Genomic DNA, 21,752 nt, shown 5'->3' with positions numbered 1-21,752 from the left:
GTTCATCTTTATAATAAAACTTTATTATAATAAATAAACTGTACCCTCTTCCAGATAAATCACATCAACAACATTGGACACCTGTTCTGTACACGTGGACAATTATTTTCTTCTGTAAACTCCAAAGCCTCCCTTTTCACTATAAAACCTCATGTGTGTTGCTCTCTTCATATTGATGCGTCAGCTGCTGTCCTGCTGCAATAATCGAGATACGTTTTGGCCATTGATAACGGTTTCACTCGGCATCTACATTGTAAGTTTTGACCATAAAACCACAGATGGACATCATCCCTTTTAGATGTAAATGAACTGTATCCGTCCATTCATTTATGTTCACCTCCATCTAAAGTCATTGAATTTTCACTATTTATTATTCTCAAACTAACCCTCTCACCCTCCCAGAAAAAAATTATTCAAAACCAGCTCCTTCTCCCCCCTCCCCCGCGGTGTAATCTCCCAGAAGCTTTTAGCCAGTCAAACTTGTTACAACCAATAACCTCCATCAACATAATGTATTCACCCTCCAAAATTCTTAACCAATAAGATCATTCCTTTTGGAAGTTTGTGGACCCTTGTGACAAACAACCCTAATGGGGGTATGTATTCAGTACACAGAGGGGAGGCTGTGCATCATATCATACAGTTTGGGCATAGGCTTGGTTTATGCCTGTGTGGAGATTTATGACCGCCTGATTCAACATTCTCAACATTTTGTTTCAGCCTTTGACTGTTCCGAGTTCATCAATTTTAAAGTTCAGGGCTTTCTCTGTTTCTGAAACTCATTATTTCCACAATTGGAGCCATTTCCATGGCAACTTTAGTTCAGGAACCCACGACTCGAGCTGAATGCAGATAGCTTCAGCATGATTCCAAAGTCCTTTTCAGATGAGTCACCCGTCTATAAACACATGTAGATTCATCAAATTCAGTAACCTCGGGCTTTAAGGCTATTAATTCAACCTTCATGGAATGTGCAGTTGCACATGTACTGGTATATGCAATGGAAGGCTGCAGTGTGTTACATATGATGGATGCCATTTTTGTCATGAACAGTAGTACAGTGTAATAGGATTGTGAATGGGATTGCTTTTCAAATACCGGTAAATGTTGCTTTATGATTTTGGGCCTTTGCAGTGATGAATGCTGTGCACCCAGGCCTTGTAAAATTTGGCTGTGTGTAGTGTTTCTTAGGGGAATGCAAGGCATCCCACTCAACAGCCACTTACAAGAGGGATGTTTGGAGGCTGGGCTTCATGTGGGAGACCTAACATTTGGGGCATCATCAGGTGGAATTCCATCCGAGAAACTGAATTTCATAGTTATGTGTGGAAACAAAAATGTTGAGTTCCAAATTCTAAAAAGAAAAAGAAAACTTCCATTTGTCCATTTATGAAAAAAGTAATTTTCAAAAAGGGTTGGAGTAACTTTCCAGGAAATACTTTCCAGACAAGTCACCTGTCAAAAATTGGACATGGTGCCCTTTTTGCATCCTCAAGAATTTACCTTCCCGATACCTTGATCATTAATGCCTTATCCTTCTTCCTCCCCTCTCCTTCCACCCACTTCTGAATATTTTACGACACGCGTTTCACGTCCCCGACGTGCTAAATGTCTATTTATTGTCCCCGGCCTGCCCATATTGTAATCAACATCATCAAACCGCATCCCACGTCTGTGTGCTCAACCCTTGTCTACGCGTGCACCTCCCCCCCCAGCATTCAGAAATGCCTGGCATTCCAACCGTCTTCACGTCTGGTGGGTGACACACAACCCTAAACTTACAAGCTCCGTTTCCTTCCAAACATTTGCCGGGACTTGTCAGTACGCGATTGTAATCATTAATCCACAGGCCAAGATGCTTCTCCCTGGACGGTTAATGTGACATGTTAACATGAGTCATTTAATGTCACCGTGCAGACATTGCGAATGAATCTCAGTGAAGACTGTGCGGAGGACGCTGGAGATGCATGTAAACTTGAAGATGAGGATTTCATGGCAAACACACATCGACATAATATGTGATGTCAATTTTTCCCTAACCTCAGTCAGCGAGTGTGTTTGTCGTCATGTTTTTACATCTCCAGATGTTTTGAAACAGAAGTGGAACAATATCCGTTTCAATTTGAAACGTTATTTTATTTCCACACAATATCAGCATCAGTACATCAGCATCAGTACATCAGTACAGATGTGGTGGTGTTATCATAAATGTTGGAACTTATAATGCAGTTATTTATACATGTACTAGTACAAGCTCTATATTAGGACAGGACTTACGATAGCATAAAATGAGAAATGTTTGACTGTACGCAGACAAATGAACAGAAAAATGGACAACTTGCAAGGTAACACACTTGTTTCTGGAGGTTTTGCTCAAAGCTGACAACAATGATAGCATGATTATTATCACCACGGTCTTTTATGCTCACAATTTCTAAGACCTATCCAGTTCATAAGTGACGTTGTCACAAAGGCGGACGTGCATGATTTGCAGTCTTCTATGGGACGATCGCTGAAGTTGCGCATTAACTTCCGGTTCCATGGTTCCGTGTAAACGGCGATCAATGCATGTAACTCTATGTGCAGTGCATGTGCAGTGGGCGTGGTTTAAACTGAAGTGATGTCACACTTACGAACCGGATTACATATAAGCTAAAGTGCAGTGCATATCGGCATGCAGTTGTTGTATCCTGTAGGGGGGTATTAAGTACACATTGCCAGCATATATACATGTATCTGTAGACTACTGGTCAAACGCCATGGAATATTCAGCAGAAAACATGAGAAAAGATCTGGAATAGATCTGATGCACAGAATTTTCTTTTGCGGGGGACATTGAATAAAAAAAACTTGGACCATTGCGTGGGACCAAACACCATGGAATATTAAGCGGAAAACATGAGAAAAGATCTGGAATAGATCTGATGCACAGAATTTTCCTTTGCGGGGGACATTGAATCCAAAAAACTTGGACCATTGCGTGGGACCAAGTCGTCAAATTCCTTATGTGAAATGGTTTTTTTTCTTTACTGTTTGTTACATTTCATCGGAAAATCATGGATAAATTTTATTTGAATACACTGGTATATGAATGGACCACTGCCCATTTTGTCTCTGTGTTTTTAATAATGAGATGTTGATTCTGCCCGCCAGGAATTGATCAATCTTTTCCCCGATAATGCACAATTCCAGTGCCACCAGGGAGAGGATTTTAAGTGAGGCATAATTTGATTGTAAGAGGCCTTATTTTAACCAAAGCGGAAGTCGTTTCCGGAATCTGTTCACTCCAGTGTAATCAGGAGCTTTAATGAAGAGAGTGTCTGAGTTTAGACACGTCTCTCTGGGTCCGATTCAGAAATGGGGTAAAAAGCGGCGGCCAAAAAGCCTGTGGAAGGAATCAAATTGACAGAGAGGATGCTGTTGCTGGAGCATTGCCATTGACGTTACCTTTTAAAGATGTACTCTTTGGGGCAAAATGCAGGGTAGAATTTGTGGCTCTGCCTGAACAGTTTTGTGGAACAGTGATGGAAGCTGAAACAGAAGATTGGGCTGACCTTTGTCCAATTAGAAAGAGCCACAGAACACTGAAATTTTGCCAAGCCAAAAAAAAAAAAAAAATCAGCTTAGCAGGTAATACCAGCAGAAATTTGCCCTACATATTTTGTCTCAGAACAAAAGTGTGCTCAGCGACTGCTCACAGTCTTTGTAAAATGGACAGAGGCTCTGCCAGTAGAAAATTGTCCACTCAACAGGTCCATGTCTGAATCAGAATTTTTGTCTGAGACTGTGGCTTGTCATTGCTGGAGTTGCCAAATTTAAACAACCTGTGGAAAAAATTTGTCAGTCACTTTTACTCTAAAACTTTCGGGTATTCTGGCCATGGAGCTATCAGACACAAGGAGTTAGAACGAAGTCCCTACAGAACGTAATCCGATTAACTGCTCCTGTCGGTCTCCAGCTCCAGTGTTGAATACCCTAGAAATTCTTTGTACACAGTGATCACCACTGCCAGGAGGCTGGTAACCCACAGACTCGCCATGTTTTGCTGCGGCGTACTGGTGTAAATAAATGGTGGAAAAGAAGATGCGCAGTTCTGTTCAGTAGTCCTCAGGAGTAAGCGAGTGATCTCCCCGTAGATGCGCTCGAAAATTCCAAATCAGCGGTGGTTATTTGGCAAAATTCGGACATTTTTAAAGCCTGTTATGCCATTTTGCGGTTCCGGCCGTAGAGAACAAATACCCCAAATATGAACTGCAATATTTATATCATAAGTCGCAATCCTAGTGGTTCCTACGGTTAAAAGAAGGTGGAAACATGCCGCAGGAATGCATTTGACAACGTGGTGAGGTTTCATGCCGAGACAGTTGTGGACAATGACAGAAAGGACAACGAATCTTCCCATGTTTTTGCGTGTTTCTTTGTTTATCTCTGGACCAGCTACATTCTCTCAGTTTTCTTGTGCGCATTTTTCGGAGAATTTGTATTAGGAATTCTGTTCATTGTTAAGAAAGATATTTTGGGGATGTAAAGACGTAACCAAACTTTCGTTGTCATTGGAAAATCACAACAATCACTAAAATTATCGATATTTAAGTCTCCGATGACGATGGTTTCCATCTCAAGGCGGCCATGTTGAACATGCGGAAGTGTTACGGACACGCATGCTCGATACCCACGATCCTTTGCAAATGCAACTCAGAGCATTCCTTGTAGCCCGCAAGCGGCACAGAATTTGTTTTGTCCTTGCAGCACGTGCAGTGCTGGCGGTGGCCATCCTTGACCCTTTTGATCTCTGTATGTGCTGACTCCTTGTGTTTAATAGCTCCGTGTTCTGGCTGAGAATCAATTAGAGTTCTCCAAAATCCAACATTGTGGGTGAGCCGACGTCACATTCATTCTTCTGCAAGCAAGTCTGGTACAAGCATCCAGTTATACAGTTTGGATAGATGTAAAATGGTCACAAACCTTTGGATGAATTATGGTGAAATCACGAATTAATTTCCCATGACTATACACTGTAGTAACATCTAGACATTTATTTGTTTAAACATTGGTAATTCCAGAAATTAGGGGTTCATTTTGTTCATGTCCCTGTCACATCTGACATACGATTTTTGTAAGTTCAGAACACATTTTCTAATTTCCAAGAGTGATGGATTAATGCAAATTACTAGCCATACAAATAGTAATAGTTTGAAAACAAAACAATTCCGGTGGGACATGTATTTCCATGTCAAATGACAAAGGTCGGATGTAACAGGGACACGAAAATGGCACACTTTTGGACCCATAATTTCTGGAATTACCCGCATAAGCACGTACATGTATGCATATTCTGTTTTGCTATTGATCAATGGATCACCCTGGCTACACATGAATACAGCCTACAGTGGCGGCAGTTGGTACATTATGGTTAGTTTTGGACACGAGCACATCTGATTTTGTGCTTTGGAATTTCCCCGTTACTCCTTGCCATCCAGTTGCCAAGAGGTTTCAGTTTAATGTCCAGATACATGTATATGTCGATCTTTGGAACTGTAGATGTGGGTCGGTCGAATGACGACCTCTTCCGGAAGCGCTGGTGAGGAGTCGCTGACCTGAGGAATGTGACTCCATGAAGCAGGGAGAGATTCATCTTGGGAAGATGCACTGCTCGAAGCTGATTAGCCGTGATGCGCATTTCTCGGAATTGATTGGGTCCAGTGTGCCGAGGAATTTCATCCAGATACCTCGGCTCAAAACCTGGTTGGGGGGGGGAGCAAAGGATGAAAACCAAACAGTGACATCTGAGAACAGGAGATTATCAGTCACAATAGCGAGCGATTTGGTACTTCATGTCACTGGGCAGACCGGTGTGGGAAATGAGAGGTTTCATTAAATTGAACCACAGGCTTGGTCATGAATGGGAAATCATGGTGCGGCAGTTACTGACTGCCCATAAATGTCATGATTACAGTTACTGGAAACCCACAGCAGACTTTGTTTATTGATGCCGTGGTTTGAGTTTACGATTGGAGCATAATTTATTTGGGATTGATTTCTACCACTCCATCCAGCCACTCAGGTTGGGAAATGTCTTTAAAAAAAAATTGAAGAGACAGGAATAGACACACTAAACGTATCTAAAATGCTAAATCCTCCCTCAGGCCATCAGGAAACTAAATATTTGAATATTTGCGAAAGAGAGAAAAGGGGGCCAGAGTTTTTTATTTGCTTGAATTCTGTTTTGTGGATCGGAAAAACAAGGTGGAGACGGAATGGCACATATGTTTACCAACATCACTATTCCATAATTTCATTGTAGATGTCTCCACTGATAGTTCCACACAGAGTGCAGACTGCTGAGATACGTTTAGTGTGAACTAGGTAGAATGACACGTCTAGTCCCCTCTTGTGTCGAAGTGTAGCATATCACTGATGTACGCGTGTGTACCCAGCACCATTACCTGGACTTTCATTACATAAATTTTTTAAAAATGGGATCAACTGGGAACATGCCCAACTGCATCAACGGTCAGCACTAGTGCTGAGCTCGTGACCAAAGTGCAGGCGAACTTGTCCGTTTTGCATTCCGTCAGATGAGAGAGCTTGCTCTCGGATACTCCTGGCAAGATTAATTAAACCCTTTGCCTGTGAGGCCACTCTTGGTCTTTGATCAATCACCGGCATCCACCCCATTTCTCGAAGCCTTGGCAGCCGTCCCTCCATCCAAATCGGATTAGAGCCTGTTTCATTCTCTCCCCCCTCTCCTCGTCTAAAAATAAAACGTGAAAATAGATGTCTCTTTGTTCACCATTTAAAAGCCATCTGCGGCATGAGGTGTGTAGGCGTTTTCACGGGTTTGTTGCATTTGTTTTTCGGAGTCATTGATTTCTGATGTTGAGTGCGTTCCTAAATTGATGGGATTTCCCGGTGCTGGCCGGGGCATCTTTTCAGGAGATCAATATACGGGTCGTGTCAACCCCCTCTAGTTTTGTGCGTTATATTGGTGAGGACATATGGGAGTGTTTTTTTTTTTTTATAGTGTTCTCATTGATAAATTTTAAAAGGGTTCTTGGAGTGTTTGTTACAGGAACATTGTACTATTTCATTGATGTGAAATAAAATGCGTCTCTGCATGTATATTTTGTGTTGTTTGCTTGAACAAAAAGAATTGACAGTTTTGGGATTTGAACATTGGACCACTGAAAGAACTCACTTTAGCTCAAACGGCCTTGCTGGGTAGCCCAGACATGACATGACATTTTCCTCAATGTCAACACTGCAGTTGTTACTGTTTTAACCGTGCACTCAAACTGAGGGGTGTGTGCACTCCTTTTGCTCAGGTTTGTGGAGACTGGCACGTGCTTGCTGTGTGCCCCTTCCTCTATTGCAAACTAAGAAAAAAGAAGGGAAGAAAAAAATAACTGCATTTGATTTGAATGTATTTGAATTTGATTTTTGTTGTGGAACTGTAACTCCCTTCTACACCTTCAGGGAATCAGTTCTTGCGATGAAAGAGGGAATAACGATCGAGGTCACATTTCCCCAAATCCGGATTCTGAATGTCGGAAGGCGACATCTGAATCAATTATTTGACGGCTTGGAGAGATTTGTCAGCAAGGTGACTGCTGAGTGCGGGCTTCTTAAGTTGAGGGTAGACACGAACATTGAAATTTTCATTAGTTGAAGCAAAATTTGCAATGATGGAAAAAAAACACAGATCAATTGAATTTGGGAAAAATACTGTCTTGATTTCTGGATGATCAATTGAAATTGGGAGCATTTATCAAATGGGAAATGTACCTACTGTGTGGATTGCTAAGACACCTCGGCCTGATTTTTTTTGTTATAAGATTAGCGATTGTAAAAGAAAAATTTCAGAAAATTGAATTCTGTTTTGCAAAGTAGCCTGACTAAAGAGCACTCCAAAATTCCCCAAAGATGGTCTATTCTAACAAAAAAACTTAGGAAAACAACTTTATTTGATGAGCTACAGGCTGTAAGTGCAGTGACAGGTTCATATACTTGTTCATTTAATAGGAGACTGGACAGTCAATATGTTCAAGCACACAATGGTCACTTTCTTCAGTACGTCAAAATGAGTAAAAGGCCAGTGAAGAACTGAATATGTTCTTTACTTTAAACATGAAAAACTAACAAGGAAAGGTGTCCCAAAGTTTCATTTTGCAGAACTGGTCAGATTTCAGACATACTGGCACTATATCTTCCTTGCACTTACAAAAATTATTTGCCCTCTATCAAGATTTTTCAATGGCATAAGAATTTGATACCACTCAACCTCGTTTTCACTGTAGAACAGATATCGCATTTGTATACGTTTCAGAGATAGTACCCTGACTACATTTACACGTATGCCTACCAGAGGTGATTGTATGCATGGCAGATGCTAGATGTAGATTGACTGTAGTGGTGCACAGTACCTTACAGTTTGGTCAAGCTGAGAACATGCCTGGCTTTAATACGTCTCTCTCTCTCTGGCGTGTTGGGCGTGTTGCGAGTGTTGCATTGACAGGATTTGACAAGTTCATCCCAGGCATAAAGTGAAATCCTGCTTTGCAAATCCTGCTTCAATTTCACCTGACTAGTGCCTGTTCCACAGTGTGTGGAGAGCCTTGTGTGCTTCACAGAATGCTTCTTTTAACACGGACTTGCACAAGTTCTTAAAGGGTACCTGCACTTGGTTTTAAATACAAACCTCCAAAATTCACCACCTTTGTGTCTCAGTCAACCTGACTTGCAGATTTTCAGGACTAACTTTTTTCTTCTTTGCTGGTGCATGGTTGGTCATGTGCATAGCGGTAAGCACGTATCTATCCCTTGCTCAGAATTATTATCAGTTTGTAAATATTCTGGGTTCACAATTTGAACAGAAATACCTATGTACTGAGCTATTATGCCTCCCCTGGATAACATCTTAGAAAGTGCACCGTCGGTTGTCCTGGAAAGCATTACTAAATATGGATGTTAAAAAAGTGCACTTTTCAATGCATTTAACCATAGAAATGTAACAAGTTTTCATATATTGGTGACGAGAACAAAGTTGCTGAAAATTTGGTTCTAAGAAAACTTCATTGCAGCTACCAGTACACTTATTTTTTTTTCTTTAGAATTCTTCCATTTGATTGCATTTTGCAAAAGTGTCATAGTGAAAGGTTCACTTTCAATGTGACAGTAATTTGCAGTGTCGGGTTTGCCATTTCTCCTGTGGCTATTTGCAGTCCCACAATTCATGTTCAGCCCAGTCTATTTACTGTCTTTGAGTATAGTTTGGATTCACAGTCTCAAAGCTGGCATACGCATATTCACTGTCAGATTCTGATTTGCAAGTGTTATAAACATGGCATCCTCTGTCAGGGGTAAAGGATAGACAGATATCCGGTGTCGGATCGTGGGTGAAGATTGCCAGCATATAAAGTAATTGCTCCAAGCCTAAATTGGTATTGATGTTTGATAGTCTGTCTGCTCTTTCTCCTGGTAAAAAATTATGGAAGTGACTTATGCACGTTATCGTTGCATGATTGCCGTGATCATATTGTCACACCACCGCCAGTAGATAAGGGTATCAAGTCCCTGTAAGTGGTAATCTCATAGCAGTTGCTGTATTGCCGAAAGGTGGGCACTGGCAACTGTCGGTCTCATGCCGTTTGTTTTACCGCTTTGCCGCAAGCAGGTGTAAAGTCGTGAACACTGCCGCACTTGTACCTCGGGCTGCATCACGGGACCGTGAGGTGCAGGGTCTGTACTCCGGGCAACAGTTGTTGATAGATGGCGTTGTCAGTCTGCATCCGTTCTGAAGGATGGTCTGTTAATGGTCCTTTTACGCTTGTTGCTGACCGTTGTGAGGTCATTAGCAGGAGCAGGAAAAATGCTTGAGGCCTTGGAATCCACAGTTTGTGGCTTGTTAGGACACTAGAATGATGATCATAAAAGTACCGAGAAATGGTACTGTTGCTTTTTTTACAGTGCAGGGTTGAAGTGCGTACATAATGTAAGGCTGAGAACTGTTCCTGGAATGCATCCGCCATGGTTATGCAGTTTCCTTGACCACAAAGTGACAGGATCTGGTTCGTATCCATGGCAGAGATTGTTTGGATCTTGCAGCATCACGATTCATGCTTGTTGCAAAAGCAAACACATGTGCAATTCATGTGATGTCAAATCAAATATTCAACTTTTGCGAATTTGCAACAGTTGAGCACATTTCAACTCGATCTAATTTCAGTGCAAACGTCTCATGGCATCAAGCTTGCTCAGATTTTCCCGGCCTTTCTGGTCCAGAATCAACTTGCTTCAATGAAGTTTACCTTCTCACCAAAATATACTTCTGCCTTGGGGTTTTCCTAGAAGGCTCACACCGAGATATCCGGCTATTTTTATAATTCTTTTACATTTCATATTCTTTCTGGTTCGGCTGTAGTTGTTTTTGAGTCTGGTACCTCCCCTGCTTCTGGGTAGGGGAAGGAAATGCAAATGCTGCAAATAACCCAGCTCAGGGACACAAGCAGCCTGCTACCCTCTGTACACATCAGACAACAAACATAAGCACCAATCTCCGCCAAATAACTTGTTTTTCCCCTTCCCCCCCCGCCATTTTTTTTAGCAAGCAAGGAATTTTACAAAATCTTACCTGTTGCACATTTTCAATACTGTTTGATATCTTTATTTTTATGATAATAAGCATAATAATCAATATACTAACATTGTACCATTCTCTTAAAATAGTAGATTTCAATCCGTCATCTATGTCTTTCAGAAAATGCAGTGATTGTTATGTTTGGTGAGTTCCCAATGTAAATGTATTGTTCCATGTAACTTGAGTATCCTACTTTTAAACTCCACCTTTTTCTGTGATTGATTTTTTATAGTGTGAGCTGGTTAGTGGCATTTTTAATCACCAAATGGACTGGTAGGCTGATTCATGGTTGGCCTGTCTCTTGCTGGTTCAGTCAAATTTGCCACCGACAATGCCACCATTTATCGAGCTGATTGATTTTAAGTGCCTGGAACTTAGCTGACAGATTCGTACACTTTATCTTTTTCTTCGGCGGGGTATGTCATATAAGATGGGCCTACAAGCCCATTGCGGCTAATCAAGATGTGAGCACGGTTGGCCGTGCGTTCTGGCAGGTGATGGTTTAATTTGATGCAGGGAGGTGAGGCAAAGGGTATGGTGCGGTTTGAGTTGTGGCACGCTCGGTTGGTCTAGTTCCCTGACCATGCCCTAGTATTACCTCCCCCTATTTCTCTCTCTCCTCCCCCCTCTTCCCCAGGACCTTGATTGATTAAATTGATGGCTTGTGAGATTTGGCCGTGTGGAAGCTGACCCGACATACCAGACTAGCCGCACTTGATACAGCTCTAATTGCCAAAAACAAAAAAGCAAGTCACCCTGCCCTTTCAAAATGGCTAGTGTATGGTCGACGACGGTGAAGACTTCAGATTCATAAACACAGCCAGTGGAGGGTATGATCTTCCTTCTGATCTCCCTCTGCGAAATTAAGACTGCAGCAAGTCAGAGGAAGTGTCCAAAGAATATACAGAAGCACCTGCAAATATTTACTAACCAGAGAAAAATTGTATTAATTTATCAGCTTAATGGCTTATTAAACAAGTTTCCTTGTATTCTGAGTGAACTTGGTTACGTTGAGCTAGTGGTGTCATTTATAGCCACTGTCACTGACCATTGTTTGGGCCAAGAGTTGATGTTAGGACATCCCAACTACAACAATGATATTCAAAATATTAAAGGAAAAAATGCTGCATCCTGGTCCGGGGATGGGAAAAGAAATTGTAAAATCAGAGATGAATAACTTGAAGAAAATGTCATAGCGGTGGTGAGTCTGCTCCTTTTGGAGAGACGTTAGAATCAGGCGGTTTGTAACCACAGGAAAATTTTGTTCAGGTTGAGGCTTTTTATGTACGGTTGGATATTTCTGTCCTTGAAATGTGTTGAAAATGTATTGGATATTTAATTTTTTGGCGCATTTGTTTCTTTTCTCTCATCATAGATATTTTTGGCATTGTCTTTGAAGCTGTCAAATAACTGATATTGGATCAATTTTAAGGGAAGGCTGCATGCAACTCAGACAAATTCAAGCATTAAGCATACTCGCAGATACGTTCAATTCGGCTGATTGCCCGTGGGCCTTGGGCTGGACCGAGAGAGGGCATTTTTCTGAGCAGTGGAGGCTCCTTTGATTGGAATTAAACTTCACCGGTTCACGCACAAACTAGGAAATGCTTGCGTCATGGTTGCAATTGAACACTCCCAACCAGTGTGGCTCTTTTCAACTATAGAGGGGGTGCTTCTGCTTGAGGCGGATCGTCTTCATTTCTGTGGTTTTGTGCCTATTACCGGCATTCTGTAGACTTACATATGTCTAGTTGTATTGCATGGTCGCATCACCCTGGCAATTCTTGACCTATTGTAGATCAAACTATTTTGTAGTCTGGTCCCTGATGTCTTCTTGAGTTGCTTTGCAAGAAAATCTGTTTGTTGTGAATTAGGATTGTTCTCTAAGATGATATTTTGACTTGTATGAACGGGAGACAGAACCTGGCACCTCTAAACGTCAGTCTCGGTGCTCTTCAAAACATTTTGGGATGAAGTCAAACGCTGTGAAAAAATCCCTGAAATAAGCACGCTTTGTTGCTCCGTCAAATTTATTTCATATTTTGTAAATAATGTTCTTTTCCTACGAAGACAATAGTTCACAATATCCGTGCACAGTAAGTAGGTTGTTTTGTCGGTGTCATTGTGTCTTGTTTGTTGCGAAACACTAATTTATGGCAATCTTTGTGTGTCTTTCATTTCAGGAAAATGTGGAGTATATCTTCCTGTTCATCTTCACGTTAGAAGCCATGCTGAAGATTGTTGCCATGGGGTTCCTCTTTCACTCAGGGGCGTATCTAAGAAATGCCTGGAACTTCCTAGACTTTATTATAGTAATTATTGGGTGAGTACATGTAGGTCAGGAACCTAGACTTCTGCCATCCTGACATCCTTTGAATGCTATTGGCTATCAGTACATGACCCACTGAGGGCACCATTCGCATTTAATATCTCCGTATGGTGGCTAGTATACTAGTAACTGCATACGGTTGACTGAAGTTAGGTACTTTTTTACAGATAAATTGTCACTGGAAGAAGAAGTGTTCCTGAGATGCTTTTGACACTGATTTTGTGGCCTTTTGATCACAAAAGCAAGCACATGGGGTTAATGGTATTTAAATCATGTTGGCTTCTGGTCAACGCCCTAATGCAAGGCTGAAACTAAAAATCATGAACAAAACACTGTATGAGGAAACATGGAACAAAGAGAACCAAAAACACCTCCCGAGTGATTTCCGTCTTTCTACTTAACGTCTTTCCTTCTGCTCTTAACCGCTAACGAAGTCGTCTTCAACCGGAAGAATTGGCTTGTGCATGTGCCATGTTGCGTTGAGTCAAATTGTAATGTTCCCCTTATTACCTGTCCCCGACCATAACAGGGTAGTCAGCACAATACTTTCCCACACCGCCCAGCAGATAGCAGGCTTTGATGTGAAAGCGCTACGGGCCTTCCGCGTCTTACGACCACTCCGGCTGGTCTCAGGGGTGCCTAGTAAGTATTTGAGCCCTTCGTTTTTTTTCTGTCTTGTTTTAAAGACCGCTCTTTACCCTTGGGGACACGGCCCTAGGGTTAGTCATCAACACAACAACGACCCTCCGCTTGTTAAATCCATTTTATGAAAGAATTATTCCTTCCCTTGCAGAAATTCAGATAGATGGGCATATAGATGGGCTCTTTACTGCTGATGGCACTCGTAAAAAGAGGAAAAAAGATCTTCTATCCTTAAGGGTAATTGGACTCCGAGATACAAATTTCTTCTTACTGAGCATTGCTTCTTTGAAGGGAGAGTCCAAGAATTTAGCCCCAAGCCTGCAGACTAAACGCACAAACCATGATAGAAAAGGAAAGAGGATCTGGTTATTTTGAAATGCCAATTTCTTGGCATCAGATAGCTGGAAATATTTGTGTTCCCCTTGGATAGTAGGCCTCCTTGTACCCACACACTTGCCCTCATACCTCTGAGTAGAGAGTGATGTTGAGTGGAAGTCAAGTGGCTTTCCTGAGGACCCTATTCAAGGGCAGGGTTCAGATTCGACTTGCAACTTGTAAGGAAGCAGATGAACTTGAGCCACAGGCCGAGAGTCATTAATTATTGTTAAAAGGCAGTGCCTAGTAGCCATGACATAGAGTACGGTGTTAATGCTTACTCACAGACTACTCTGATGGGTTTGCTGTTGTGTGGGAACTGCGTGTTCTTAGCTATTGCTAGCCTCTGTGAACCACTATGAGGCTGTGCATGAGAAAGCAGTTTACGAGATACTCACAGAGCCACTATCTGTGGAAATGGATAATGAGCCGTAGCCACTTTCAGCCCGTTCCCACTTGATCCACCAATTGGGGGATCTGATTCACCTTTTGCCAAATTGCCGGATCAGATCCCCCAATTGGTGGATCAGATCCTGCAATTGGCGGATCACGATCAGATGGGAACGCAAAAGGTGGATCTGATCCAGCAATTTGACCTGTCAACATCCGTCCGTGCACGAGTGGCATGAAACTTTTGCAGTCTGATGAACAAAGAAATACGTTTTTTGGCATGTAGCTCATGTGAAATTTTTAACGTGCACAGCATTCACAATCAACAACTGCTGAACTGCGGGCTAGCAAAATGTGTCACCACGCATGCACAATGCATGCATGCCGCGATGTGTACCTTGCCCTTTCACAATTTTCGTTGCACATTTGTCCGTTTCTTAACCTTTTTCATTGGTGTAATTTCACTTGCTTTCCATCAAAAACTAATTCCGTGTTAGCGTATAGCCCACTGTGTGTGACAGAGCATCAAAAACGGAAGCAAAGTTTGAAGAGACAACATATCAGGCTAAACATCCGGTCCGATTCAAGGTCGTCACGTCAGTAGAACTCCGCGCCCAAAACACCACAGGGTCACAGGCATGCTGCCCCAGCACGCCACACTGCCACAGAGTGCGCACTCAGCAAGCTAGCACATGCGCAATTCCGAACTCAGTGACCTTTCGGGCTCGACATTTCCGTCTGAAAAGGAGGATCAAGCGCTAGTGGGAACGTGACTTGCGGTTTCGTCGCAGTAAGATAACGATCACACCAAAACGCTGGATCAAGATCCCCCTTTTCCCAATTTAAGTGGGAACGTGCTGTTTGAGCCATTTTGAGCTGCCACAGTGTAAGGCATGGCTAACAATGTCTGGACTGCTGTCAGCCATTGCCAGCTATCACGAGCCACTGTCACAACCATTGGTCGTCACTGTGAGCCATTGCTGGAGATAACCAGGCAGTGGCCCGCCCTCTGCCTCTGAGATTTCAGTGTGTGGTCATTCTTGGCATTGGGAGGTAGTCAAGCTGACCTGTACCTCGGGACCAGTAATTCTCACTACTTTCCAGAAAAAAACCATGCCGTATTTGTTCTACTATACCTCATAAATATTCAACTCATAAAATGGTTGAAATTTAGTAACCTAATCGTAGACACCATTGTTGTTTCAGAGCTGCATGCAAAGTTCGCTGTGTCAAACTTGGCAACAGGGTTGAAATAGTCTGGTGCCAGCACATTATTATGTGTCTTTGCTGCAGTAGTTACGAGACTACAAAAATAGAGTGGTTCCATAAAGATTGCTTGCCACACTGTACTTGTCCATGAGGCGGGTTCTAGAGGGAACTTATGGGTGTTACCAGAAAAAAACGGGGTGGATACTCACCGGGATGACATCTCCCGAACGCATGTATGAGGTGTAGTAACTCCTGATCAAAGGTCAGAGGTTCAAATCCAGCAGCTGCCAACATGTTTTACCCCGACTTGCCTCTCTGCACCCAGGTGCATCAGACGATGCATGCAAGTGCAGAGACAACTGGGGCACTGATATTAATGTCTTGCCACCGGTCTTGCCCGATGAATGGGGTAATAATTATTCAGCGCTCTAACGTGATAAATGCAAAAGCACTACAATTATTATCAATTGTCCTCCCAGGTTTACAGGTGGTCCTGAACTCCATTGTTCGTGCCATGGTGCCACTGCTGCACATAGCTCTCCTAGTAATCTTTGTTATCCTTATCTATGCTGTGATTGGACTAGAGTTGTTCATTGGCAAATTGCACCGAACCTGTTGGATAGTGGAAGATGGTGTGCGTAAGTGTTACGACTTTTGTCACTTGTTACTCTTTTTTTTAAATTGTCTTGGTAAATCTAGAGGGGGGAGATGGGTCAATAGGGGCAATGTCCACCTAGAGCAAATGTTGTTGATGTTCTTTGTTTGAAAAAGAAAAGAGAAATAAGCAATTTTAGGGGACTACTTTACGTCCCTTCCTCCCAATCGCACTTTCTCATCACCCCTCAGAAAGACCATCAAAGGTTGAAGAAAAGAATTCCAAATTTTGGGACCCCCAAAAACAATTTTGTCCCCCCCTCCCTCAAGAAATTTGGTTCTGGAATAGCCCCTTCCTTTAATTTCCAGTAATTCTGAAGACCATCTGTGTCTGGTGGACAGTAATCTTCACGCAGCACTCCTGTCCGTGACGAACACTGCATGCATTGATTCTGAAGCCTTTTTTTTTTAAACCAAAATCTCGGCATTCCTCCATCATTAACTTCATCTGAAGCTGCACACTCCTCTTGAAAATGTCCAAAGCTACATGAGGGATATCTGTGCCAAGTTCCTGTCATTGAAATTGGAATGACTTGTGGCATGGAACAGAAATGTGGACATATTATAATTTTTTAAAATTGATAAAGGTGATCTGAGAGATTGACTGGAATGGGATGCGAGCCTGTGACCTCCGGAACACTTGTATTACAAAAAAATAACTGTACATGTAACTGGGGACTTAGACTGGGGACTGATGTCTGAGGACCTCAGAAGTCTGGATTGCTTTATGTGACCAATCCCTTGTCCCTCCCCCATCCCCCTTCTTCCTCTCTCAGGGAGGCACGTCGAGGAGGAACCCCACCCCTGTGGGGACCGGGGCTTCAATTGCAGCGAGCTGCGGGAGGACGCTTTCTGCGACGAATACTGGGAGGGTCCCAATGAGGGCATCACCAACTTCGACAACATCGGTCAGGCCATGCTGACGGTGTTCCAGTGCATCACCATGGAGGGCTGGACGGACGTGCTGTATAATGTGAGTACAGACAACAAAGTCTGCCCTTTCCTGAACAGATCATGGTTTTTGGTATCAGGCCGTCCAGGTATTACTTTTTTTTTGATGGATTGTGCCCGGGATCGTGGAAACAATAGATGTGCTTAATTTGCAGGATGGCTGAAGCATGACGGGTGAAGAAAAGCAACGTGATCCCACAGAGTATCGTTTGGTTGGTCACCGTGTACACTTTACGACTGTACCGTGAACTTGTTGCAGATCTCTTTTGCACCGAAAGCCCCCACCGATGTCAAAGAGCAAGGCTGAGCTGACCCCGCGCTGACGTTTGTTAACTTGCTCACATTCAGATTGTGCCCTCTGCACTACACATGTGCAAACATGTGCGTCATGCCCATTCGATGTTGCTGCTTAGGCAACAATGTGCCCTCGCTCATTCACGCGCTCAGCTCATGCCACGAGGCATTGGCAGGGCACGGTCCTCTCGGCCGCCCTGAGAAACGGTACCATTGTACTGAGTGAACTTTGCCTCCCAACAAGCTGTAATGCATTGCGCCCAAGTGCTTCACCACATGCCTTACATGATACATCTTTTGGCTACAGCTGTAATGTCTTGCAAATGCTTAGCCACTCTTCATCATGTACCCGGTATCCTCGTCTCCGGCTTCCCGAGCCTCTCAATCAAAACCTCATCTTTTAATCCCCGTCGTCAGATGTCGATGGCCAGGCGCGGACGGCGTCGCTGCACTTTTTATCCATCCTTTCCCGTGTACCAAGCACATTCCAATAATGTGAGATGCTCTGTGTTGCCCCCATATCTGGCTGTATGCACTGTGAATGCCCAATCTCATCTATCAGCATAGTTTTCGTACCAGGCACGTCACTGTGTGACGTTGTCCAGCCAAGACGGTGCTCCATCACGGGGTAATTTTCATCCATTAAATCAGATTTCTAAAGGAAAACCAAAAACAACCCCCCCCAAAATAAATACTAAAGAACAAGTATGGTAAAAATCATTTAATAATGTTCTGATCTTGCAGGGATATACATGAACTATCGGAAAAAATTGAACCATACTGGTGCAATGTATTTAACCCATCTGATTGGCCCTTTCGGTTGAATTTCGAACGTTAAAACTGTACTTGTTAAACTGATAGCATTGATTGTACCTCCGTGTACTTTACGTACTGCAGTGCGTAATTCACAATACTGAGTTCATGGTTAGCCCTTGTTCATCACAATGTTGTAATTTGTCTTCTCGCTAAATGTTTATGACCATGTCTTTTGCCAACTGACTTCAGATCAGTAATTATCTCGCTCAGTTATCGCATGAAAGGGCAGTTCAGACTGAATTTGTGTTCACTGCTGTAGAGGACAATGCCAAGTGTATCAATAGACACTGTCCACGCATTGCATTATGGGAGCTTATACATGTTCCTCGTTATTATACACCGGGAGGAATTCTTCAGAATTCATTGCCCGCAACCCTATTTTCGACGTCCAAATGATGTCTGGAGACTGTAAGGAGCTGGGTATCAGTCTAGAAAGCCGTTTGAAATCGGCTGCCTGAGCCTTATCCTTACGTTGAGGGGACAATTTCTTTGGGGTTTGGAAAATTCTGGACCGAGTTTGGAGCTGAATATATCTGCCCATCACCAATTTGTTCCCACGTAACTGCTTTTCAACACACATTTCTTCTCATAATAGTAGAGTTCAGGTTTATACATGCACGGGCCCCCTGGACAGCACATTGGGGTTATTACTGATGGGTCAACATCTGTCACGGTAACACCCCTGTCCCCACAATTTCTCCCCTGCTTGTGTCGCCCCCCTGTTTGTCCATCTGGATTTTGCCTCATTAGTAATTTTCATCAGCACCTTGCCTGTTCTCGTCCCCCCCTCCTGAAGCTAATGTTTGCTCCTCTGCCATCGTCCCCTGTATTAGCAGTCCCTCAGAGATCATTAATGTGTCAACATTGGGCTTTTTGCAAAGGATAGGCCAGGCATGTTGACAGATGCAGAAGGTTCATTATTACATAGAGAGAGGGCTTACATTTTTGTTTTGATTTCCATCGAATTTCTGTTTGGGGGGGAAAAAGGGTAATTGTTGATAATTGATTTTCTTATTGCATGTTACAGCATGAGCATGTTGCCCAGAAACTAATTACGCTTACGTTTTAAAGAGAATTTTTTTCTACCAGCTGGCCTCGGCAATTGCATTTCCAATTTGAATAATTACTACCATCATACCATGAAGCTATTCACAAACATGCATTGTAGATCACATTATTGCTTTAGATTCAGCAAAAGTGCCATTTAGAGATCAATCAAGTGAGCTGTTATCTGTGATACTTAGAAGCGAGGAACTGCAGAAAAACACCATTACAACAACGGCTGACGTCATTGGAAAGCAAACATTAGTCGATCGTCCCAAACGCAGAATTGGAAATAAATGCCATATTCTTTTTTGCCCCTCTTGGAGGCTCTAATGATCATGTTGACTGCCACGGGGCATATAGACGTGCCGAACCCTATCATTCCATTTTCGCCACACAGTAAGGGAAAATCAGTTATGGTGTGGGGGGGATGACAGGAGAAAGTTTTAATGAAGAAAAAATATGGCCGATAAGAAATGTGGGAACGCTGGGGAATATAAAAGCAATTTGCCAAAAAATAAACAAACCAGCAGTTAAGTAGTTCTGTTAAAAATATAGCACTTTTTAATGGAATGTTTGACACAACTTTCACTTCATTGTGGTTATAAAATTGCTGTAACATTGATTTATGCCGTGTGTTATCGTCATTCATTGATGCTATTTAAGTTGCAGCAGCAGTGAAGTAAATCGTCAAGTGAGAGAATTTCTGGCCTTCTCCCAAACCAGACTCTGGCAAAAGCTGACTCTTTCAATCAGGTTTTGATCCTGAGTAAGGCTTCGTAAGAAAAAAGAAACCAACTCATTGAAAGTCACTCTTAAATGTTTCACTGTTACTGATACATGTAACTTGGGTTCTCTTTGGAATGATCAGGGGCGTGAGAATTCAGCTTTTTAGCTGATTCAGCTTTTTATTTGTAGATGTTGACCCTGAATTTCAGCTTTTTTGTACACCTGGTCTGTATAAAAGTATGAGAACTTTTTACATTTCAGCTTTTCGCTCGCTGTTTTCAGCTTTAATTTTAAGTTGCCACTCACTTCCCTGAACGATAACGGGCTTCACTTGACATTTGATTATTGGTCATGTTTGGACATCCCACGTGTGATCGGAGACCGAACGCAAAATCAACAAGAATTCAAATGGATTTGCTCCAGAAAAAAGCAGACTTCAGATTTTTATTCCTGCAGGAAGATCTCTTTTTATAGAAGGGATTAACCCACCATCGGATCTTCTTTGTAGCAATGGAAAATGTTGTATGGAGATGAATTTTGAGAAAGACAGATGTGTACAGATTTGTATTAAAATAACCTCTTTTTTCAAAGAAAGTGCATGTATGTGAATAAATTGCCGCCGGCTGCTTACCTAAAATAGACAACAAAGGTCACTCGTGTTAGATGAGTGCAGCGTGTGGGGTGTACTAATTGATATCATCTCCATATGAACAGATTTGCTGTGTGGGCGAGGTATGAATATTGTGTGGTTGTCATATGAATCAGCAAATGGGATTCTTATTTTGGCTCCTTCTGTCGTTTAGAGAAAACAGACATACACATGTACATTCGTTGGCAGATGTTGGGGGGTTTCAGTGGGGGCCATCCCCTGACAAAATTTGTTTCATGAGAAAAAAAAAGCGCCGAAATTAGACCCACCCCTCGGAAAGGCCATAAAGCTTACCTCATGAAATTGTCAAATGTTACCCCCCCTAAAAAAATTGGCTCATTAGTACAAATTACTGTATGACTGAAGCCATTTATGTGCCTGTGTGGGTCTCAAAGCTGCTGACCTTTTGTCTTACTGTTGACTGGCAATACATTAATTTGTCTTATTGTCTGATGGTGCCACACAGCTTTAATAGCAGGCCTGTGTGTATCCTATGCATTTTTTGTTTGAATTATGAAAATGGTCCATCAGGCTGTGCAAAGGGGAAAAAACTTGTCCAGGGGATGGGAAAAAAACCAAAAAAAGAGGATGCAGCTTTACATTTGCTGTGAGGAACTCGACCTCAAGCCTAAGTCCTTTTGTAAGTACTAGGGCATTTTCAGCATCTTTTTTTTGTACTAGGGCATTTTCAGCATCTTTTTTTTGTACTAGGGCATTTTCAGCATCTTTCCCTCCCCCCATACAGTCTGATTGTTTTCCGTTGTTTTCCGTTGTCGAAAGCCTGACCACACTGTCTTAACCACAGTTCCATCACTGTTGATGTGCAGGCTTTGCAGGGATTTCCTGTGTCATAAGGCAGAGGATGTTCAAATACGTTCTGGCCGATTCTACATGTGATGATGGGTAACGTCTATTCTCATCCCTATGCTTGAGTAATTCCCATCTAATTTGTGCACGCACTCACAGGCTCAAACTACATGTAGTCCATAGAGATTGAGCTCTTGTGGAGCTATTTTCAAGATGCATTTTTTTAA

General features: G+C 42.5%; 1 protein-coding gene and 1 long non-coding RNA gene across 9 annotated transcripts in view; one reads left to right on the top strand and one right to left on the bottom strand.

The window, feature by feature from the left end:
- The window catches only part of LOC110974142 (voltage-dependent L-type calcium channel subunit alpha-1D-like), a 137,575-nt gene that overhangs the window by 59,587 nt on the left and 56,236 nt on the right, over positions 1–21,752 (top strand). For 6 of the 7 annotated variants that reach the window (XM_087135211.1, XM_087135206.1, XM_087135207.1 and 3 more), the window contains exons 4-7: positions 12,820–12,959; positions 13,495–13,607; positions 16,061–16,219; positions 17,012–17,208. In XM_087135211.1, coding sequence (XP_086991337.1) covers positions 12,820–12,959; positions 13,495–13,607; positions 16,061–16,219; positions 17,012–17,208 — 609 coding nt within the window. Of the gene's footprint in view, positions 1–12,819; positions 12,960–13,494; positions 13,608–16,060; positions 16,220–17,011; positions 17,209–21,752 lie in introns of those variants that run through there. The other variant, XM_087135212.1, reaches the window with a different exon arrangement.
- LOC110974146 (uncharacterized) lies at positions 1,628–8,763 on the bottom strand. Of its 2 annotated transcripts, none has more exons than XR_002597552.2 (3): positions 8,363–8,763; positions 7,199–7,376; positions 1,628–5,742 (listed from the first exon to the last, which is right to left on the bottom strand). It is a non-coding gene; the product is annotated as an uncharacterized LOC110974146 (long non-coding RNA). The 2 variants fall into 2 exon arrangements; XR_015425089.1 differs by having other exon boundaries at positions 1,629–5,742; positions 8,424–8,763.

Source organism: Acanthaster planci, linkage group LG04 (assembly GCF_054643075.1).
Source record: "Acanthaster planci isolate LZ-2023a linkage group LG04, COTS_SCS, whole genome shotgun sequence".
NCBI classification, from domain to species: Eukaryota; Metazoa; Echinodermata; class Asteroidea; order Valvatida; family Acanthasteridae; genus Acanthaster; species Acanthaster planci.
This window is presented reverse-complemented; position numbering and strand designations above follow the sequence as displayed.